Here is a 15,852-nt window from a genome sequence, read left to right as displayed (position 1 = left end):
TGAAAACCTCAGACATGTCCTCTGGGAAGACAAATCTCTGTAAAAGGATTGCTGGGGCGGGGCGGGGCGGGGCGGGGGGCGGTGGTTCTCTGTTTAAATGCCTGTCAGATGGTTCTGTGTTACTAAAAAAATAAAATTAGTCCTCCTTCCATCTAACCCACAACTTTCCTGTTGCAAATTCAATGGGTCTTTATTGGTATAATTTTTTTTAGAATACACCTGCATTTCTAGCAGCCCCTTCAAGGATGGTTTCCCTTTTACAACAATGCATGGCCTGGAAGAAGAATGAATTGCAGGGAGAAGTCTGGAGGGTGGTGATAGAGACACGGATCTTTCTCAGAGCATAAGGGAAGGAGTCCCCTCTCCCAAAGACCAAGGCAAGCAGAGAAGGTGGGGCATCTCACCTGGTCAAGGAGCATCACTGAGGATTTGATGATCTCCCTCCATTTTTGGAGCTCAGTATCGTGGTACTTTTGTTGGGACTCTAAGAGCTGGGCCCATTCTGTCTGAGACTGGGGTAACCTGTAGGGTAGAAGAAGGGGTACCCCAGCAGCTGGAGTTATGCTCAGCGAACTGTCCTGTGCTCCCAGACCCCTAAAGGACAAAGAGTCACATCAGAGTGCTTTGTCCTCTGCTCACTGGCCCTGGTTCCCCTATGCCCCAGATCAGAAGTGGGCTGAAGCTATAGGGACAGATTCTGAGTTTCTCCGTGGGCTCTTCCCAGAGGGCTATCCCTTGGGCAAGGGTAGTGAGGCAGTCCCAATGGCACTGGGTGGGATGGGGGTGGAGGTGAGGGGATCAGGCCAGGATTACCTTTCCTGGAGCCTTAGACCCTGCCAGGCAGTGAGGGTCTGTGTGGTATATTCCAACATCCAGAGTTTGTAGAAGAGCATCATGTTAAGGATGACCAGCAGCACCAGACTAGGAAGGAGACATGGGCAAGAAAAGCAACAGCAGTGAGATGTTGTGACAAAACGGAACATCCCCCATCCCAGAGGCTGCTGTCCCTGACCGGTGGGCCATCCAAAGCATTGCAGTGAGTGAGTGAGCCAGAGGCACGCGGCAAGGGGGAGAGAGAGAAGCAGCCTAATCTGGAAGGGCCAGGATACAGCAGGAGAGCCATGGAGAGGGGCATGGGATGAAGGCACTAGAAAGGAGAGATGCACAGGTACCCAGAACCTGGGCACCTGGGGGAAGAGAGGTAAGGTGGAAAGGAAAAGAGATGAGGGGGTAAAACAGTAATCATAGAGCCAGTACCTGAAACAGATCCTAATGGGAGCAAGGAAGAAAAATGGGGAGGAGGCAGAGGTTAGAAAAGGCGAGTGTGGGGAAAGGGAAAACTGCACTGAAAATCAAGCTGGGAGCAAGTGAGAGTATATGAGAAAAAAATACTAGAAGCAAAGACACAACAGATGAGGAGACCCAGCAAGAACAGGGCATGAGAAAGCAACAAGGGACAGATTCTTAGTACTTCATGGGAGCTAAACTGAGAAAAGATTCCCCCCACCAACCCAAACTTAGGACATAACTGAAGGGTGAGACTGAAGGAGGAATTCCAGTGGGTCCCTATCTCTGCCCATGATGCTGCTTACAGATGTTAGCAGAACTTCCCGCAAGCTGCCTCAACCTCATACCACCTGGCAGAGGTCATGGAGACAGGCTGAGGTTTCCCAGAGTCTGGGTCAGACTTGGTGAGAGATGGGGGAGGCAAGGATCATCCAGGGGCTGGAGGGGCTATGAGGAATGAGAAGTCACAGAGAGACTGCAGAAATTCCCTCCTCTCAGCCGCACTGGCTGCCTAACCATCATTGTATAACAAGCTCATAGGATGGAGAGATGAGGATATCATCGTGGGTAGAGAGGATCCAGAGACACACAAAACTGGATGCAAACCCTGGCTCATCACTTAAAAACCTCTTAACTTTTGATTAAGGTTCCTAGCTTCTCCGACAGAGGGACAATAATACCTACTCTACTGGGGCTGTTCTGTAGATGAAAGGGCATATATTGTAAAATATCCAGGCACACCATAGGCCCTATACAAAGGGTAGCTCTTATCATTAACAGAGAAGATGTAGACACACATAAGAAGAGAGAAGATGACAAAAAACATGAGAAGATAGGCTGGGCACAGTGGCCCACGCCTGTAATCCCAGTACTTTGGGAGGCTGAGGTTGGTGGATTGCTTAAGCTGGGGAGTTCAAACCCAGCATGGGCAACATAGCAAAACCCCTTCTCTACAAAAAAAGTTTTTTTAAATTAGTTGGGTATGGTGACATGCACTTGTGGTCCCAGCTACTAGGGAAGCCGAGGCAGGAGGATTGCCTTAGCCTGGGAGGTGGAGGTTAAAGTGAGCTGAGATCGTGCTACTGCATTCCGGACTGGGAGACAGTGAGACCCTGTCTCCAAAAAAAAAAAAAAAAAAAAAGAGATAAACAGAGTTGGATAAAAGACTAGCAAAAAAAAAAAAAAGCGAAGCTTATGTTATGCCTTAGGCTTTTCAAAGTGTGTGCCTGTGCAAGTGGTACTGTTTCTCATCTGTGCTTCTGGCACTGTGGAAGGTAGTCTTCCTTAAACTGACAAATTTTGGGGGCTACTCAGCTGTGTTCTCAGCCCTCTCTGAGTTGTCTGCAAGGCCTTTAAAAACTTTTCTGTTGAATTTCAATGACACGGCCTTTAATTTTATCAGCACACACTGGGTCATCTGAACACCCACCTCTTCAGCACATCCTGCTCCTGATCTTGGTGCCTGCATTTGGGTTTATGTTTGCTATCCTGTCTGTGCTAAGTGAAGGTCAGGGGATACCCCTGTGTGCTGGCTGAGTGAAGGCTGTACGGCTGTCTAAACAGAGAAAGGAGGTGGCTGAGTCACACTGGAGCAGGCCTGTGGGGACAGGAGCCTGCCAAACACAGGGCAAGCTATGCTGTGTCAGCCCATCCCACGTGCAGGCTGTCTGCAGACACTTGGCCTGGATCCTGTCACACTGAATTAGAAAGTCTGATCATTCTAAACTTAACAAAACCAAACAGTTAAACATGCTATACAATTTGTTTAGGGGTGCAGGCCTTCTCTACTTAAAGTCAAAATGCAGACAGAGCTTTAAACACAGAACTAACCTGAGGTTACAGTGCTCTAGCAACCGAAATCCAATACAAGAAAGAGATTTAACTTAACAGAACAATGGCATGAAGCACATTAGATGGACGTTGCAAAGTGTGACTTTTACTAGTTTTACAGTTGCTTTTGTTTTTAATTTTGTGATAATGTCTTCATTTCTTATGCTGTCATAAGAAGAATATTGCATCCACTTTTACGTGACATATTAAAGTTGGTGAGAGTCCACTGTACGTTCCTCGTGACTTCCCATCCTTTAAGTGGTCCCCAGGGTCGTCCCGGGCCTTGTCTTCTTTGTCACACTCTATACTCTCTATGGATGGTTTCATTCACACCATGGCTTTAGTGCTATAGATAACTAAGCAGTGACTGTAGCCTACACTTGTCACCTGAGCTCCAGAACCACATCGGCACATACCTGTCACCTCTTCCTGAATAACCTATGGCACCTCAGACATACCTGGAACTGTTAACATCTTCTCTGGAAATGCTTTGCTCAATTCCAGATTTCTGTAATGACATGACCATTTGCGGTCCCTTGAATCAGTAGTTCATCATCCTTCCCTACATAACCAGATAGGTGATGAGTCTTTGCCTTCCAGGATCTCCCAGCTCCAGGCCTTCAGCCTGACAGCTGCTCTCACCTAGATCTCACAGCTCACCCTGACTGACCTCCCTTTGCTCCTTCAATCCACCCGATATTTTGTTGTCAGAGTGATTTTTCTCTTTAGTACAGATCTGACCATGTCACTACTGGGCTTCCTTCAGAGTTCCCTGAGGGTGAGGCTGTGCTCTGCCTCTGCCTCCTGAGAATGCTTCAGTGAGGCCGGGGTCACAGAAACAAGACTGAACTGGAAGCAAACTGGTGTACAGCGAACAGCAGTGTGCACTGTGCACGCATTTGGCCAGCTGCAGTGCTCCCACCCACCCATGCCCCACACTCTGGAAGCATACACCCATGGGACCATGCTGTGGGCTGAGCCAAGTGGAAGAGCTGTCCTTAGATGTCCTAGCTGCTCAAAATGGATAAAGCCCTGGGCAGGCGGCGGCATGGCCCCGTTCCTCAGATAGCTAACTGTGTTCTTCCATCCTACGTCTTCATTTCTTTTGTCTTTATTTTTCCCTAGGACAGCATCTTTCTATGCAAGTTACTGAGCCTGCTGTTTTATCATGTCATAGCAATTATTATAAACAGTCTACATTAAAATAAGCACCCACTTTTTCTGTATTGTAGGCATTGATTTTGTCTGGCTACCCTGCCAATGTGTGGGCTCCGTGAGTGCACAGTTCCAGTGCCTGGCACAGAGCAGATGCCCAGAACATCTAATGAACAAATGGACTCCTAAAATGCCCTGTAGCATCTCTCTGTTAGCATTTCACCATCTGTGCAGGAGTTTTGAATGTTCTGTCTCTCTCACCCACTTGAAACTGAATCCCTGAAGGGTATGGATGCTGCATGAAGCATTTCCTTTTGAAAGCCTAGCATACAGTAAATGCTGAACAAAGCAGAGAAAAAGAAGCAAAGAGGTAAGCAGCAGGCAGAGCAACCAGTCCAGACAGAGAAGACTAGAGGACAAAGGAGGAAACAGGGAAAACAGCAAGGGTGCTCAGATCCTTCAAGAGACGAGGGCTAAGGTACCAGGCTAGAAAGGGAAGGTGGTGAGGGCAGGGGAGGAGAACCTGGAGTCCCTTACACACAGCTGATAACCAGCAGCAGCTTGGACACGCTCTGCAGGTGGAAACCATTGGGAGTGTCCTCAGGGATATGTCGCGTCTGCGTGGAACCTGTGGGGAGAATATAGAGACCATCACCATGGTGACCCACAAGTCCAACAACTGCTGGCGGGACACTGGTCAAACAGCAAACTTCAGAGATGGATGAAAAAATGTCCAGGACACTGTGACAGCAACGCTATGACAGATACTGCCAGCTCTCCAAGAGGAGAAGGTAAAATCCTCAAGGACAAGGTCATGGGTTGGGTCAGGTGATCACTGAACAAATGAGAAAATCAACAGGCCCATGTCACTAGGATATACATTCCTGAGACAAAGTGATCTTCAGCTATGGGAGGGGACGTAGCACTGGGGCAGGACTAAAGACAGCTGGCTTCTGGCTCTGGCTCTGTTCCTAGTAAGCTACATGACAGTGGACAAGTCATGTAAGCTCTCTGAGAGTCACTTTACTCAAATGCAATGCCAGTCAGAAATCTTAAATGCAAAACACATAACTCGGAAGTGCTAGAGGTGAAGCTGGGGGCATGCAGAAGGCTGACACTCTTCCTCCATTCTCCCCCTCTTCTTCTGCCTCCCCTGTCCCTATCCAGCTCAATTAGTCAGTCTCTAAGGCCCCTTAGAGCCCCAGGTTTCCGTGATTCAGCAAAGACAAGGATGTGAATGGTGGGGTGGGAAGAGGAAGAAATATTAAGGGAGTCCATGGCCTGAGAGGCAAGCCTGGGTTGGCCCATGGAGGTGAAGTGAAGCGGGCTGCCTTGGACTCCCTGATCTTTGTGTAATAAGGTAACCTCTGTGGTCTGAGCTCTGGTGTCTCCTCAGTGTATTTCCCAAGAACTTGGAAGCTTCATACTTGAGCCTATGCAGGTAAGTCATGAAACTAGGGCAACACAAAGGCAGCTTTTGTTAATTAAAGGAAACATATGGGTTCAGCTGGGGCTGAGGAAGTTAAAGAGCAAAGAGAAACAGAGCATTGGGAGCCTCAGCTATAGTGACTTACATACAAATTATACCCAACATGCAAAATGAGTGTGCATGTGTGTGCCTTGGCATGGGCATGCAGCTCCAGCCCAAAGCCCACCCACCCCACCTGTCCCCACCTGGCACACACCTGCCACATGTTTGATCCTGTGGCCCACATCCTCATCCGTGGGCGTGGTGACCGGGCTCATCACCTCTTCTAGGTGAGGGACTCGCAGGTGGGCATGGGGTCGCTTCCTCCTCCGCACTGTCGTAGTCTTGCTGGCCTTCTCTTTGGGAGACTGTCTGTGCATCTCAGCCAAATAAGTGCTCTCCGTTTTGGCCAGCTCACTCTCTATCAGAGACAAAAGGGCCAGAGGAGAGGCCACCTTCAGCCCTCCAGATGAGACTCTCTGCAGGACATTTTTCTATTCTGTACTCTGGGAAGTTGGTTGGGCAGGTTGATGACCCTCAGGGATGCCCACAAGCCTTGGGAGGTTCTTCTGGCACCTAGCCCCAGTCAAACCCCTCCTTTGGGGTTATTCAACATTGTAAGGAACCATGTGTTTCCAATAGCTACACCCTCGTGTATACAGTTTGGGGCATACACACTTCCTAAATAGATGCATTCGCAGGCATTTTACAGATACTTCTCATCACAGAACCACCTATATCACCAGATCTGTGGTTCCTTTTGGAATGAGGGGTGTTATAGATCCCTAAATGATCTCCTAAACATCCTAGACACAGTCTTTAAAAATGCACATGTCCACGTACATGCAAAATTTGGTGTCTACCCCTGGAGCAGGTGTGGGAACCTCATGAAACTACTTCCCTTTTCAGTCTCTGCCCTATTCTCAATACCATTCTCCAGAATGGTGGGCAGCCGCTATGCAGCTCACCGTCTCTGCAGCCCAGCTAGTGGCAAGGATTCTGTGCTCACCTAAATGGCGGAAGTAGTCCTCCAGCCCACTCCAGAAGTTCTTCTCGATGAAGGTTTTCACTAACCCCCAGGGCTGTTTTCGATAGCGCAGCTCTGTGGAGACCCTGAGGAGCAAGCCAGAAACAAGATCGGTCATTTCCTGGGTAGACCTGCCTCTGCTGGGGAAAAGGAAATTCGGGGTTAAGGCCAAAGTTGCTCCACATTTGTACTAAATTTTATGAGTTAAAAGGTCCTTCCACATCCATCACATTTTCTGATCTCCATGACCACCCTCTGAGGTCAGTGGAACTGTTGGATCTATCACCATTTCACAGATGAGAAAACTGGGGTGTAGGATATTTAAGGAGCGCAAAGGCTAACAGTTAGGGTTCTGACCCCAGAGCTCTGATGATGGCACACTGCTTCCCCTCAGGGGTCTCACAAAGGTCCAGTAGCCTGCCTGCCAGGCAAAGGAAGGCTTGCCTGAAGTTCAAGTCTTTTGAGAAACTGAATGAAAGAAAGATGCCCCATCCTTTCGTCAGGGTCCTTCTCTCCTTCTCCAGAGCCTTTTAAGTCTAAGTCAAGCTCTGAGGTTTTATTACTGTAACCTTTAAAAGTATCAGTCATGCAGGGCAACATAGTGAGACCCCATCTCTAAAAATAATAATAATAATTAGCCAGGGGCATGCTTGTAGTCCCAGCTAATGCAAGGTTAAGGTTGAAGATTCAGTAAGCCATGATTGCACCACTGCACTCCAGCCTAGGCAAGAGAATGAGAACCTGTCTCAGGAAAAAAAAAAAAAAAAAGAGTATCATCTGCTGCCGGCCCTGCCTCTCCACCACACCCCAGACCTCACCGGCTCTTGCTCTTTTCCAAGCATTCTCTCTCCCAGTCACTGGTCGCACTTCTGCCCATACCTCCCGCAATATCAGATCTTTCCTCTCCTATGCAATAGCCCTGCTCTTTGCCCCCGCCTTAGGTTCATCTTTGCCTCCCCCTTAGGTTCATCTGCATCTGTCAATAGATTCTACCAGCTAACCCATCCCACCTGTGACTAAGGCTGCCAGCCCGGCCTCATCCCCCTCCTCAGGAACGCCACCTCCAATGAGAGAAAGCCGGTACTTGGAGACACCTCACTCCCCAGCTCAACAACCGCTGACTGGATTGTGGATGAGCACTTTCCTATAATGGTCTGTTCAAGGTCAACCAGCTACCTCTGCATGGCTGCAGAGAAAAGATGTGATTGGAAGATCTGAGGAACCTAGAATTAAGAAACCTAGGCACTGTGGAGGAAAGGATAAGAACAAGAGGGAGAGAGAAGGAAGGGAAATAAAAGAAGGAGGAAGAGAAGGAAGGCTGAAAGAGGAGTACATGTTCAGGAGGAAGCACAGAACACGCACCTCCCAAAAGAAATTACCAAGAGAATGAAAAAGATGCATTTTTTAAGATCTCCCTTTTAAAATCTCTTTTTTAAGAGACAGGGTGTTACTCAGTCTCCCAGGCTGGAGTACCGTTGTGCAATCATAGCTCATTGCAGCCTCAAACTCCTGGGCTTAAGCGATCCTCCCACCACAGACTCCCGAGTAGCTGGACTACAGTACATGCTGCTACTCCTGGCTAACTTCTATTTTTTGCAGACATAGGGTCTCCCTACATTGCACAGGCTGGTCTTGAACTCTTGGGCTCAAGCAATCCTCCTGCCTAAGCCTCCCAAAGTGTGGGAATACAGGCATGAAGCACAAAGATCCTTCTTGAGGTGCACATCTTGATGCCCAAGAGATCTCTGTGCAACCTTTTACCAAATTTTATTTGAACAACAGTGAATTTTTGGCTCCTTACAACCAACAGAACTTGGTCTAAGGTACAGGTAAACAGTCTGATGATTTTCAAATGGGTGCGTGTCTTGCCTTTTCAATTAGACTACACGTTTCTTAAAATGTCAGGGTCTAAATTTCTTCCTTCCTTTGGAAGCACACCACAATGCCGAGAACAAATTATTCATTCCATCGGTGTTCTCTGGACTCTGATATGTGCAGGCTCAGTTGGGTGCTGGGAATAAAGTGTGAGTGGAATGGAATTCCTGCCCTTGTGGAGCTCACTGTCTAGCATGCAGCATGGTGGACAGGGCACAGGTTTACGACACCAAGCTCTGGGCGTCAGTGCCTACTAGAGACATGACTCTTGGCAAAGTTGCTTAACTTATATGAAACTCAGTTTTATCTGAAAAATGAAGATAAATTTACCTCCTTGAGTCATTCTAAAGACTCTGGTGAATGTAGATAGCCTATACTATACTATATAAGCCATAGACAGCCAATAAATAGCAGTAGCTATATAAGTTTTACTAACAAGATGCACAGAGTGGAAGAATAATTAACTCTTTCAAAAGAGGGTGGTGGGTAAGCCTCAGAAGGCTTCAGAGAGAAGGTAGAATAGAGAGTGGGCAGCCAAGCACACCCCACCTCCTCCTTCCCCGCCAAGAGCACATGAATGTTCTCTAAGGTAGGGGCCCCCATCTGACCGCACAGGGCCCTCTACACACTGCACCTGAGTCGGCTCTTGTTCCGAGCCACGCGGGTGAGGGTGTAGCGATTGATTGTGTAGAAGTAGTCATGGTAGGGCACGTCGTGGGTGAGGACTTCGGCATCTATCACGTAACATTCACTCTCCTGGCTCGCCTTGTACATGGTCTGCGGGCAGGAAAGGTCCATTGGACAAAAGTGAGGAAGAGCAAGATACTTGGAAAAGCACCTTCTTCAGCCTCCCCAAGCCCACCCCACCCGACTTCTGAACAGAAGAACCAGAATCACTGGAATCAGCAGCATCTAAATGAGCAAGATGTCACCAGCACTTTGGAGCAAAATGACACTTGTGCCCTGAAACTTCTTCCTGACATCTGCCCTTAATCCTTCAAGACAGAACACAGATTTTCCAGACCACTCTTCTGTGCATCCGCCAGCTCTGCTCACCTGTGTCTCCCTGACAGTGGCAGTTTTGGGAGCCAGAGGGTTGGTAAGGGTGATGGTGTAAAGAATCACTCGGCTCTGGTTTCCGTTCTCCTCCTTTTTCCATGGATGGAAGATGATATCTAAGGGTAGAGGACAGCCCTAGAATGAGGGAGGGGAAGGCAGAGCCCCCTCCCCAATCCAAATTTCCTCTCCAAGTGACCTTCTTCACTGTGCTTAACTTACTACTGCCTGGCCCCCAAAAGGAAGCCAATGGGAGCCTGAGGGCCCGGGGGGAGGGTGGGAAGAGGAGGAGTAGTTGAAGCAGAAAGAGGCTCATTGTAGCATTGTCAAAATTCTACACAAGGCTCCAGAATGCTGATTGTTCCTTGGGCTGGAACAGGAGGTCTTGGGGCCACCTACGGGGTGCTGGCAACACTGGTGTTACTGTGGCGAGGGTCCCTTGGGAACAAGTCCTCTCCTCTAAGCCATGACCTCCCCATGCCCTGAGCATGCCCTCTCCTCTTGGCACACAGGATGGCTGATGCCCAAATGCTTTGTCATAGCTGGATGCTTAGCACTCCCTGCTGTGGAAAGAGTTTGGAGGAAGGGGAGGAGGCAGAAGCACAGAGGGTCAGAGCATGAACCCCCAGATAGTAGATGTGAGGCCCGGCCTAGCTCTTCCTTAGCTGCATGAGGTGAGGCAAGCACTAACAGTGTGAGTTCCAGCAGCCTCACTGGTGCCTACACACAGGGTAGCTGTGAGGTCTGAATGAGATAACGGCATGTGAGTGGCATAGAGTGGGTGCTGCCAGCGAGTGAGAGCTGCTGTGATTTACTAGACAGTGAGCCCTGTGAGGGCAGTCTTAGGGGCTGGTGTGCAGTGGGCAAGGGTGAAGCTGCAGTGCTGGTGAAAAGAGAGGGCAACGGGGCCTGAGGGAGCTCCAGCACCGCAGAAGGCTGGAGAGAGGGTGTCTGGGCCATCAGGTGACCAAGGGAAGAAGGGTGTGTAGGAAGAGGAATAAGGAAGGGAAGGAAGCAAATATAGAGAGGGAAGAAGCTAGGACAGAGAGCGGGGGTTGGGGGATTCAGCCCCAGCAAAACAGACCAGAGAAGCGCCGCTGCTCCATGAAGTCCCGCTGGAAGGGCGAGTTGGTGAAGAGGAGGTCGTAGAGCTTGTCCACGCTGAAGTTGAAGACTTCATTCACGTACTGCCGGCCACTCAGGTCCTCATAGAAGGCCTGGACCTCCCCTGCACAAGAGAGGACCAGGAAGTAGACGGTGACTACAGAGGGGCAGGAGGCATAGGTGACAGGAGGTGACTACAGAGGGACATCCTCCCAAGAGCACTTATGTCTCCAGCTAACATGGGCACGGCCACCAAGGTTATGGAGAGGCCGTGGAGCAGGACAGCTGAGCTCACGGGCTCCATTGTTTACGACTTCGCTTTCAGTCTCTTTCATTTGCTGGGATGCACACCATTTCCTTTAGCTGAGACTCTGCCCATTCATTCTTTGTTTGGGAATGTACAATTTGCTTTCACACTTTCAAACCTCCCTAATTCCATTGATCTTAGACTAAAATTTAAATAAATGACTACTTCCCAAAGTTGCCTAAACCCAAAGAATGGGGTTTTGAGAGCGTCCTCTGACAACAAATTGTAGCCGTAACCCACGGCAAAGGTGTGTTTGAGGGAACATAAATTAATCTGGAAGACTCACTCGGCTCTGTGAGTCTGTGATCCCAACAGACTGTGATCCCTAACTACACTTCTGTAACGCATTCTGTTTCTACCGTGATGCCCACATACATCTACTCCCCTTTTAAACTTGGGATTACAGCTTCATCATATCGCAAAACAAGATTCAAACCAAAATGAGCGAGCGGCACACAGAGCAGGGTGTGGGAGAACTCCAGAAGTAGAGCTTCCTTTAGTCTCAGGGATGCAGAGCCCTCCCGGCACATCAATGCGTCCATATACAGAATATTGCCAGCCAGAGAATTTCACCTGTAATCTGAATTTTCCAGCTGCTGTAGGAGAATGCACCTGAGGGTACAGGTGCGCTGATAAGGCCTCAGTGCTCCCCTAAGCCCTTGGTACCCCTCGGTTCCTAATTATTGCACCTGCATAGGTGGGTATGTGATCTCAGGAGGAGGCTGACATTTCTGGCACCCCCAAGACCCTGAAAAAACCAGAGAACTCTGAAGCACCCTGTAGGGTCAAGTCCTATGACTGCACAGATGGGCATTGTACAAGCGCAGCGCTGGGAGGGTTCACCTTAGTTTATGTGAATGGCACCCTGGAATTAGGCATTACCCAACCTATGCAGTCATTTGCGCTGGCCCTGGACTCTACATGGGGGTGGGTAAACCAACCAAAGGTTAGAAAACCACTGCAGGTGGCCCCTAGGAGAGGTGTCCACAGATCCACAAGTGAGCACTGCGTTCATATGCTGACTAGTCATAACAGATCACTTATTCAATGGAGAAAATCCACCAATCAATTTTGTGAATGCTGAGAATTTGGCTTCTCTCCATGAAAGATAAGAAGCATCATGTTCCCCAGTGAGATCCTAGAAGCTAATCCTATGCAGGCATGAAGTTAGAAACTACCTGCTTACAAAAATTAAAGGAACAAGGGAGTCTCCAAACCCTGTTTGACTCAGCAACACGTTTTCTTCTAGCTGGGCCTAAACACCCCACGGTGGAGGTATTAACAAGTTTTGCAGCTATCTTGAGAACGTTTCTGTTAAAATCCAATTATTTCCAGGGAGCAGCTGACTGGTGCCTTCCTTGTGGCTTATAAACATTGCCTAGCCTTGCATGACTGTGAGGGTCAGGGCCACAAGGCAAGCCAATGTCAACAGGGGATACATTTAGTGACAAGACTAAATGATAGAACAAAGCATTATCTATGAAAGGCTCCTACAGCAAATAACTGAAAACAGGGATGTATACTGATAACAGGCGCCTTTTGTTGTGGAAGCTCTGCTCCCATCTTTCCACCAGGAAGCTAGAGAGTAACTCCAGTCCCCACATAGAGATCTCCTTTTAGCCTTCAAAATAGAGAAAGGGCCACTGCAGACCTTTTTTCAAATGCCCACCTTCATCGTGTGTGTCAGAAGAGTCACTGAGCTCAGTGGGGATGTCCTCATTGTCATTGAAGTCCAGTGAAGGCGAGTTCACGGGAGCGATCATTTCAATCTTCTCCCCCATGATGTTGTCGATGGCAAGCTCCTTCTCCAGGGACCCGTCTCCCTCCAGTGCCTCCTCCTCCAGGGGCAGCCCATCAAACTGGAGCCAAGACAGAGGAGTCACCCACTAGGGAAACCTGGTCTGGATATACTCTCCAAAGGGAGATTAGGGATCTGGCCTTGGCAGTTCTCACACTCCCTGCTCAGTTGCTGGAGAGTGAAGCCAGTCAGGCTCCGAAGCCCTTCCCCAGAGCTGCCAGAGAGGGTAGGAAAACACAGTAGAAGGACTGCTGCACTTCTGCACAAGCTTCCGAAGTGCACGGGGCTGGTCCCCACAGGGCCAGGTCCTTTCCTGGAGCCACACCTGAACCACCCTGCCTGCACAAGATCAAGCCTGCCTCCAGGTAATACCTGTTTATCCTAAGAAGCTCCAAAGGCTTCATACGCATTTTTTTAAAACTTATTCTTTTGTTAGCCCTGGAAGGGAATCAATACAACTCTATACATTTTAAAAATGACCCCAGAGAAAGAAAGCAAAGGCCAGGCATCCAATGAATAATGTTTTCATTCTAAGGACAGGTAAGGTCTGACCCAAAGGCCACTGAAATGCAACGTTCCCTTTTGAGGGAGTCCTTTCCCGAAGAACCCCACCTGTTCTTCTGTCTGCCAGCACACGCCCTGACACACTTTTCTCATCAAGGTTCTATCTCCTCTATAACAGAGTCCCAGAGGACAGAGGTTCTCTTACACATTTTTACAGCTTCCACTCAGTATACCACAGTGCAAAAATAAGACACAACATGTATATTCAGTAAATATCAATCAAATGAGTGGATAAACAATTAATTTTTCCGTAGTTCTATATTCATGCATGACTTTGACTTCAGAGTAAGGCAGTGGAAAAGGACCTGGAATTGTTCTCTACCAGAGAGGCTGATCAGCAGCAGCCCAGCAAAAGCAAAGCCCACACAGTGGACTTGAAATGGTTTTCATCCGCTCAGAAGTCAAACCCAATCATGTACCCCAGGCACCTAGCCCCAGCTCTGGACCTGGGCTACATCACTAGAATATGGATGGCCCATCTGCTCCGGAATGCCTCCTTGAAGAAACTGACCACAGCGTAACCAGTCTCCTCTCTATCTGCTCTCCAGGTGGGGTTCCCAGTGAACTAAGCTAGGAAACGCTGGCTGGCCACAGGACTGGGGGTAGAAGCCACGGTTGACTGCCCATACCGAGACAGGGGCCTCACTGCTCCCTGTGGATGTCAGTGTGCTGTTGGTGATGGATTTCTTGGGCAGCTGTGGACTTGCATCTGGCTTGGTCTCTATGCTGCTCTTGGATGAGCTGTCATTCACTTCATTCTCTTCCACAGGGATCTCTTCACAGTATCTGAGAGGAGACACCAATGAGTCCCCATTAACCTCAGTGGTTCAAGATGGCAGACTATTTAAGACTCTCAGACCTTTCTATCCATTCAAATCTATGGGATTTCCTGTTTCTTTGCTTTGTATATAATCTTCCTCTAACCAAAAATCCCCCTCTTACCCCATCACTCTCTCCTTCACATCCCGCCCCACCCCTCCCTGCCTCCCATGTAAAATTTCCAACTGCAAACACACCTTTTCTAGGTAGCCTGCTTAGATATATCCCTACCTAAATAGAAGTATGATTTGTCTTAAGCTATTTTTTTCCATGGGTGCCCATCCCATTTGGAGCCTCTGAATCAAACATCTGGGTTCTGAGCATGCATTTCATTTCCCAAACAGTGACTAAGACAGGACTCTGGACACAAGCGCTCCTTCAGTGGCACTGCCCAAATTCTGGATGATAACTGGAAAACTTCCCTGTATTATATATACCTAAAAAGAAAAATTCCTTGAGATGAAGGTGGGTGCCCTTCGAGGAATGCTTCAGGGATGCCACTCTAGTCTCCTCTAAGGGAGCAATCATCACCCTATCGCCATCATCGTCGTCTGACCTGTACTTAACAAATCCAGATGCTTGAGAACTCTCTGGAAATCATCATGTGCATTTTAGAGATAACCAAATAGGTGTTCAGAGAGGTTAAGTGACACTATTTGGACTGAGCCCAGACCTAAGCACTATACACATTCCATGCTCCTTTCCTTTTTTCCCCGTATGCCTCTTGCATCACCACCAAGCCTGCAGCTTCCCTTCCACACATGCTTTGTGCCAGTCAACTGGGACATCTTCCCATTCTTCCTTAACCTATCAACAGCATGTGACACAGTGACAATCCCTTCTGCCTAACTTCCTTCCCCTGGCTGCCAGGATACGAAACCTTCCTAGGGCCCTCCTACCTCACTGCACTTGCTTTCAAGATCTCTTCAGCTCCTTCTTCCCCGCACTGAGTGCTCCCAAGCAGTCCTTGAACTTCTTTTTATGTTCACGCAGTCACTTGAAATTGCAGTGAATCGCATAACTATCCACTAGTAATTCCCGCATTTCTGGCCCCTGACCGGGATTCCCTGTAAACTCCACACAAATGCCCACTTGACATCTCCATTTGGTTAACAGGCATCTCAATCTCAACTTACCTAAGACCACCCTCCTGATGTCCCCCTGAAACCTGCTCTGCCTACAGTACTGTCCCTCTCCGTTTAGAACAATGCCATCTTTCTAGACAGTAAAACTAAAAATATCTGAAAGCCACCTTTGGCTCCTTTCTGTTCCATCAACATGTCCTTCAATAGCTGTTCAGGAACTAAACACTTACTGCCGTTTCTCCTTCAAACCACCACCATCCCTCATCTAATTACCTAAATTACTCAGGAGCCTCTTAACGGGTCTCCCTGCCTCTGCCCTGGTTCCCCTTTCAGTGTATTTTCAGTGCAAGGGCCAGAGTGATCCTACTGAAGTGTTAAATCAGACCTTAGCAATTATCCATGCAAAACTTTCCCATTCCACTCTCAGTAAAAGCCAACCATAAAGTTGGCCAGGCCCTTAGCTATGCCCCCTTGGGC

General features: G+C 48.5%; 1 protein-coding gene across 33 annotated transcripts in view; it reads right to left on the bottom strand.

Annotated features, from left to right (window-relative positions):
* Window positions 1–15,852, bottom strand: part of GRAMD1B (GRAM domain containing 1B) — a 260,660-nt gene that overhangs the window by 2,963 nt on the left and 241,845 nt on the right. For all 33 annotated transcript variants that reach the window (XM_078339731.1, XM_078339735.1, XM_078339732.1 and 30 more), the window contains 10 exons: window positions 14,101–14,257; window positions 12,779–12,968; window positions 10,783–10,926; window positions 9,699–9,817; window positions 9,277–9,419; window positions 6,750–6,853; window positions 5,958–6,161; window positions 4,810–4,900; window positions 814–921; window positions 405–522 (listed from right to left, as the gene is read on the bottom strand). In XM_078339731.1, coding sequence (XP_078195857.1) covers window positions 405–522; window positions 814–921; window positions 4,810–4,900; window positions 5,958–6,161; window positions 6,750–6,853; window positions 9,277–9,419; window positions 9,699–9,817; window positions 10,783–10,926; window positions 12,779–12,968; window positions 14,101–14,257 — 1,378 coding nt within the window. The remainder of the gene's footprint in view (window positions 1–404; window positions 523–813; window positions 922–4,809; window positions 4,901–5,957; window positions 6,162–6,749; window positions 6,854–9,276; window positions 9,420–9,698; window positions 9,818–10,782; window positions 10,927–12,778; window positions 12,969–14,100; window positions 14,258–15,852) is intronic.

Source organism: Callithrix jacchus, chromosome 10, assembly GCF_049354715.1.
Source record: "Callithrix jacchus isolate 240 chromosome 10, calJac240_pri, whole genome shotgun sequence".
NCBI classification, from domain to species: Eukaryota; Metazoa; Chordata; class Mammalia; order Primates; family Cebidae; genus Callithrix; species Callithrix jacchus.
The sequence above is the reverse complement of the archived record's forward strand: the minus strand, read 5'-3'. Positions and strand labels throughout refer to the sequence as shown.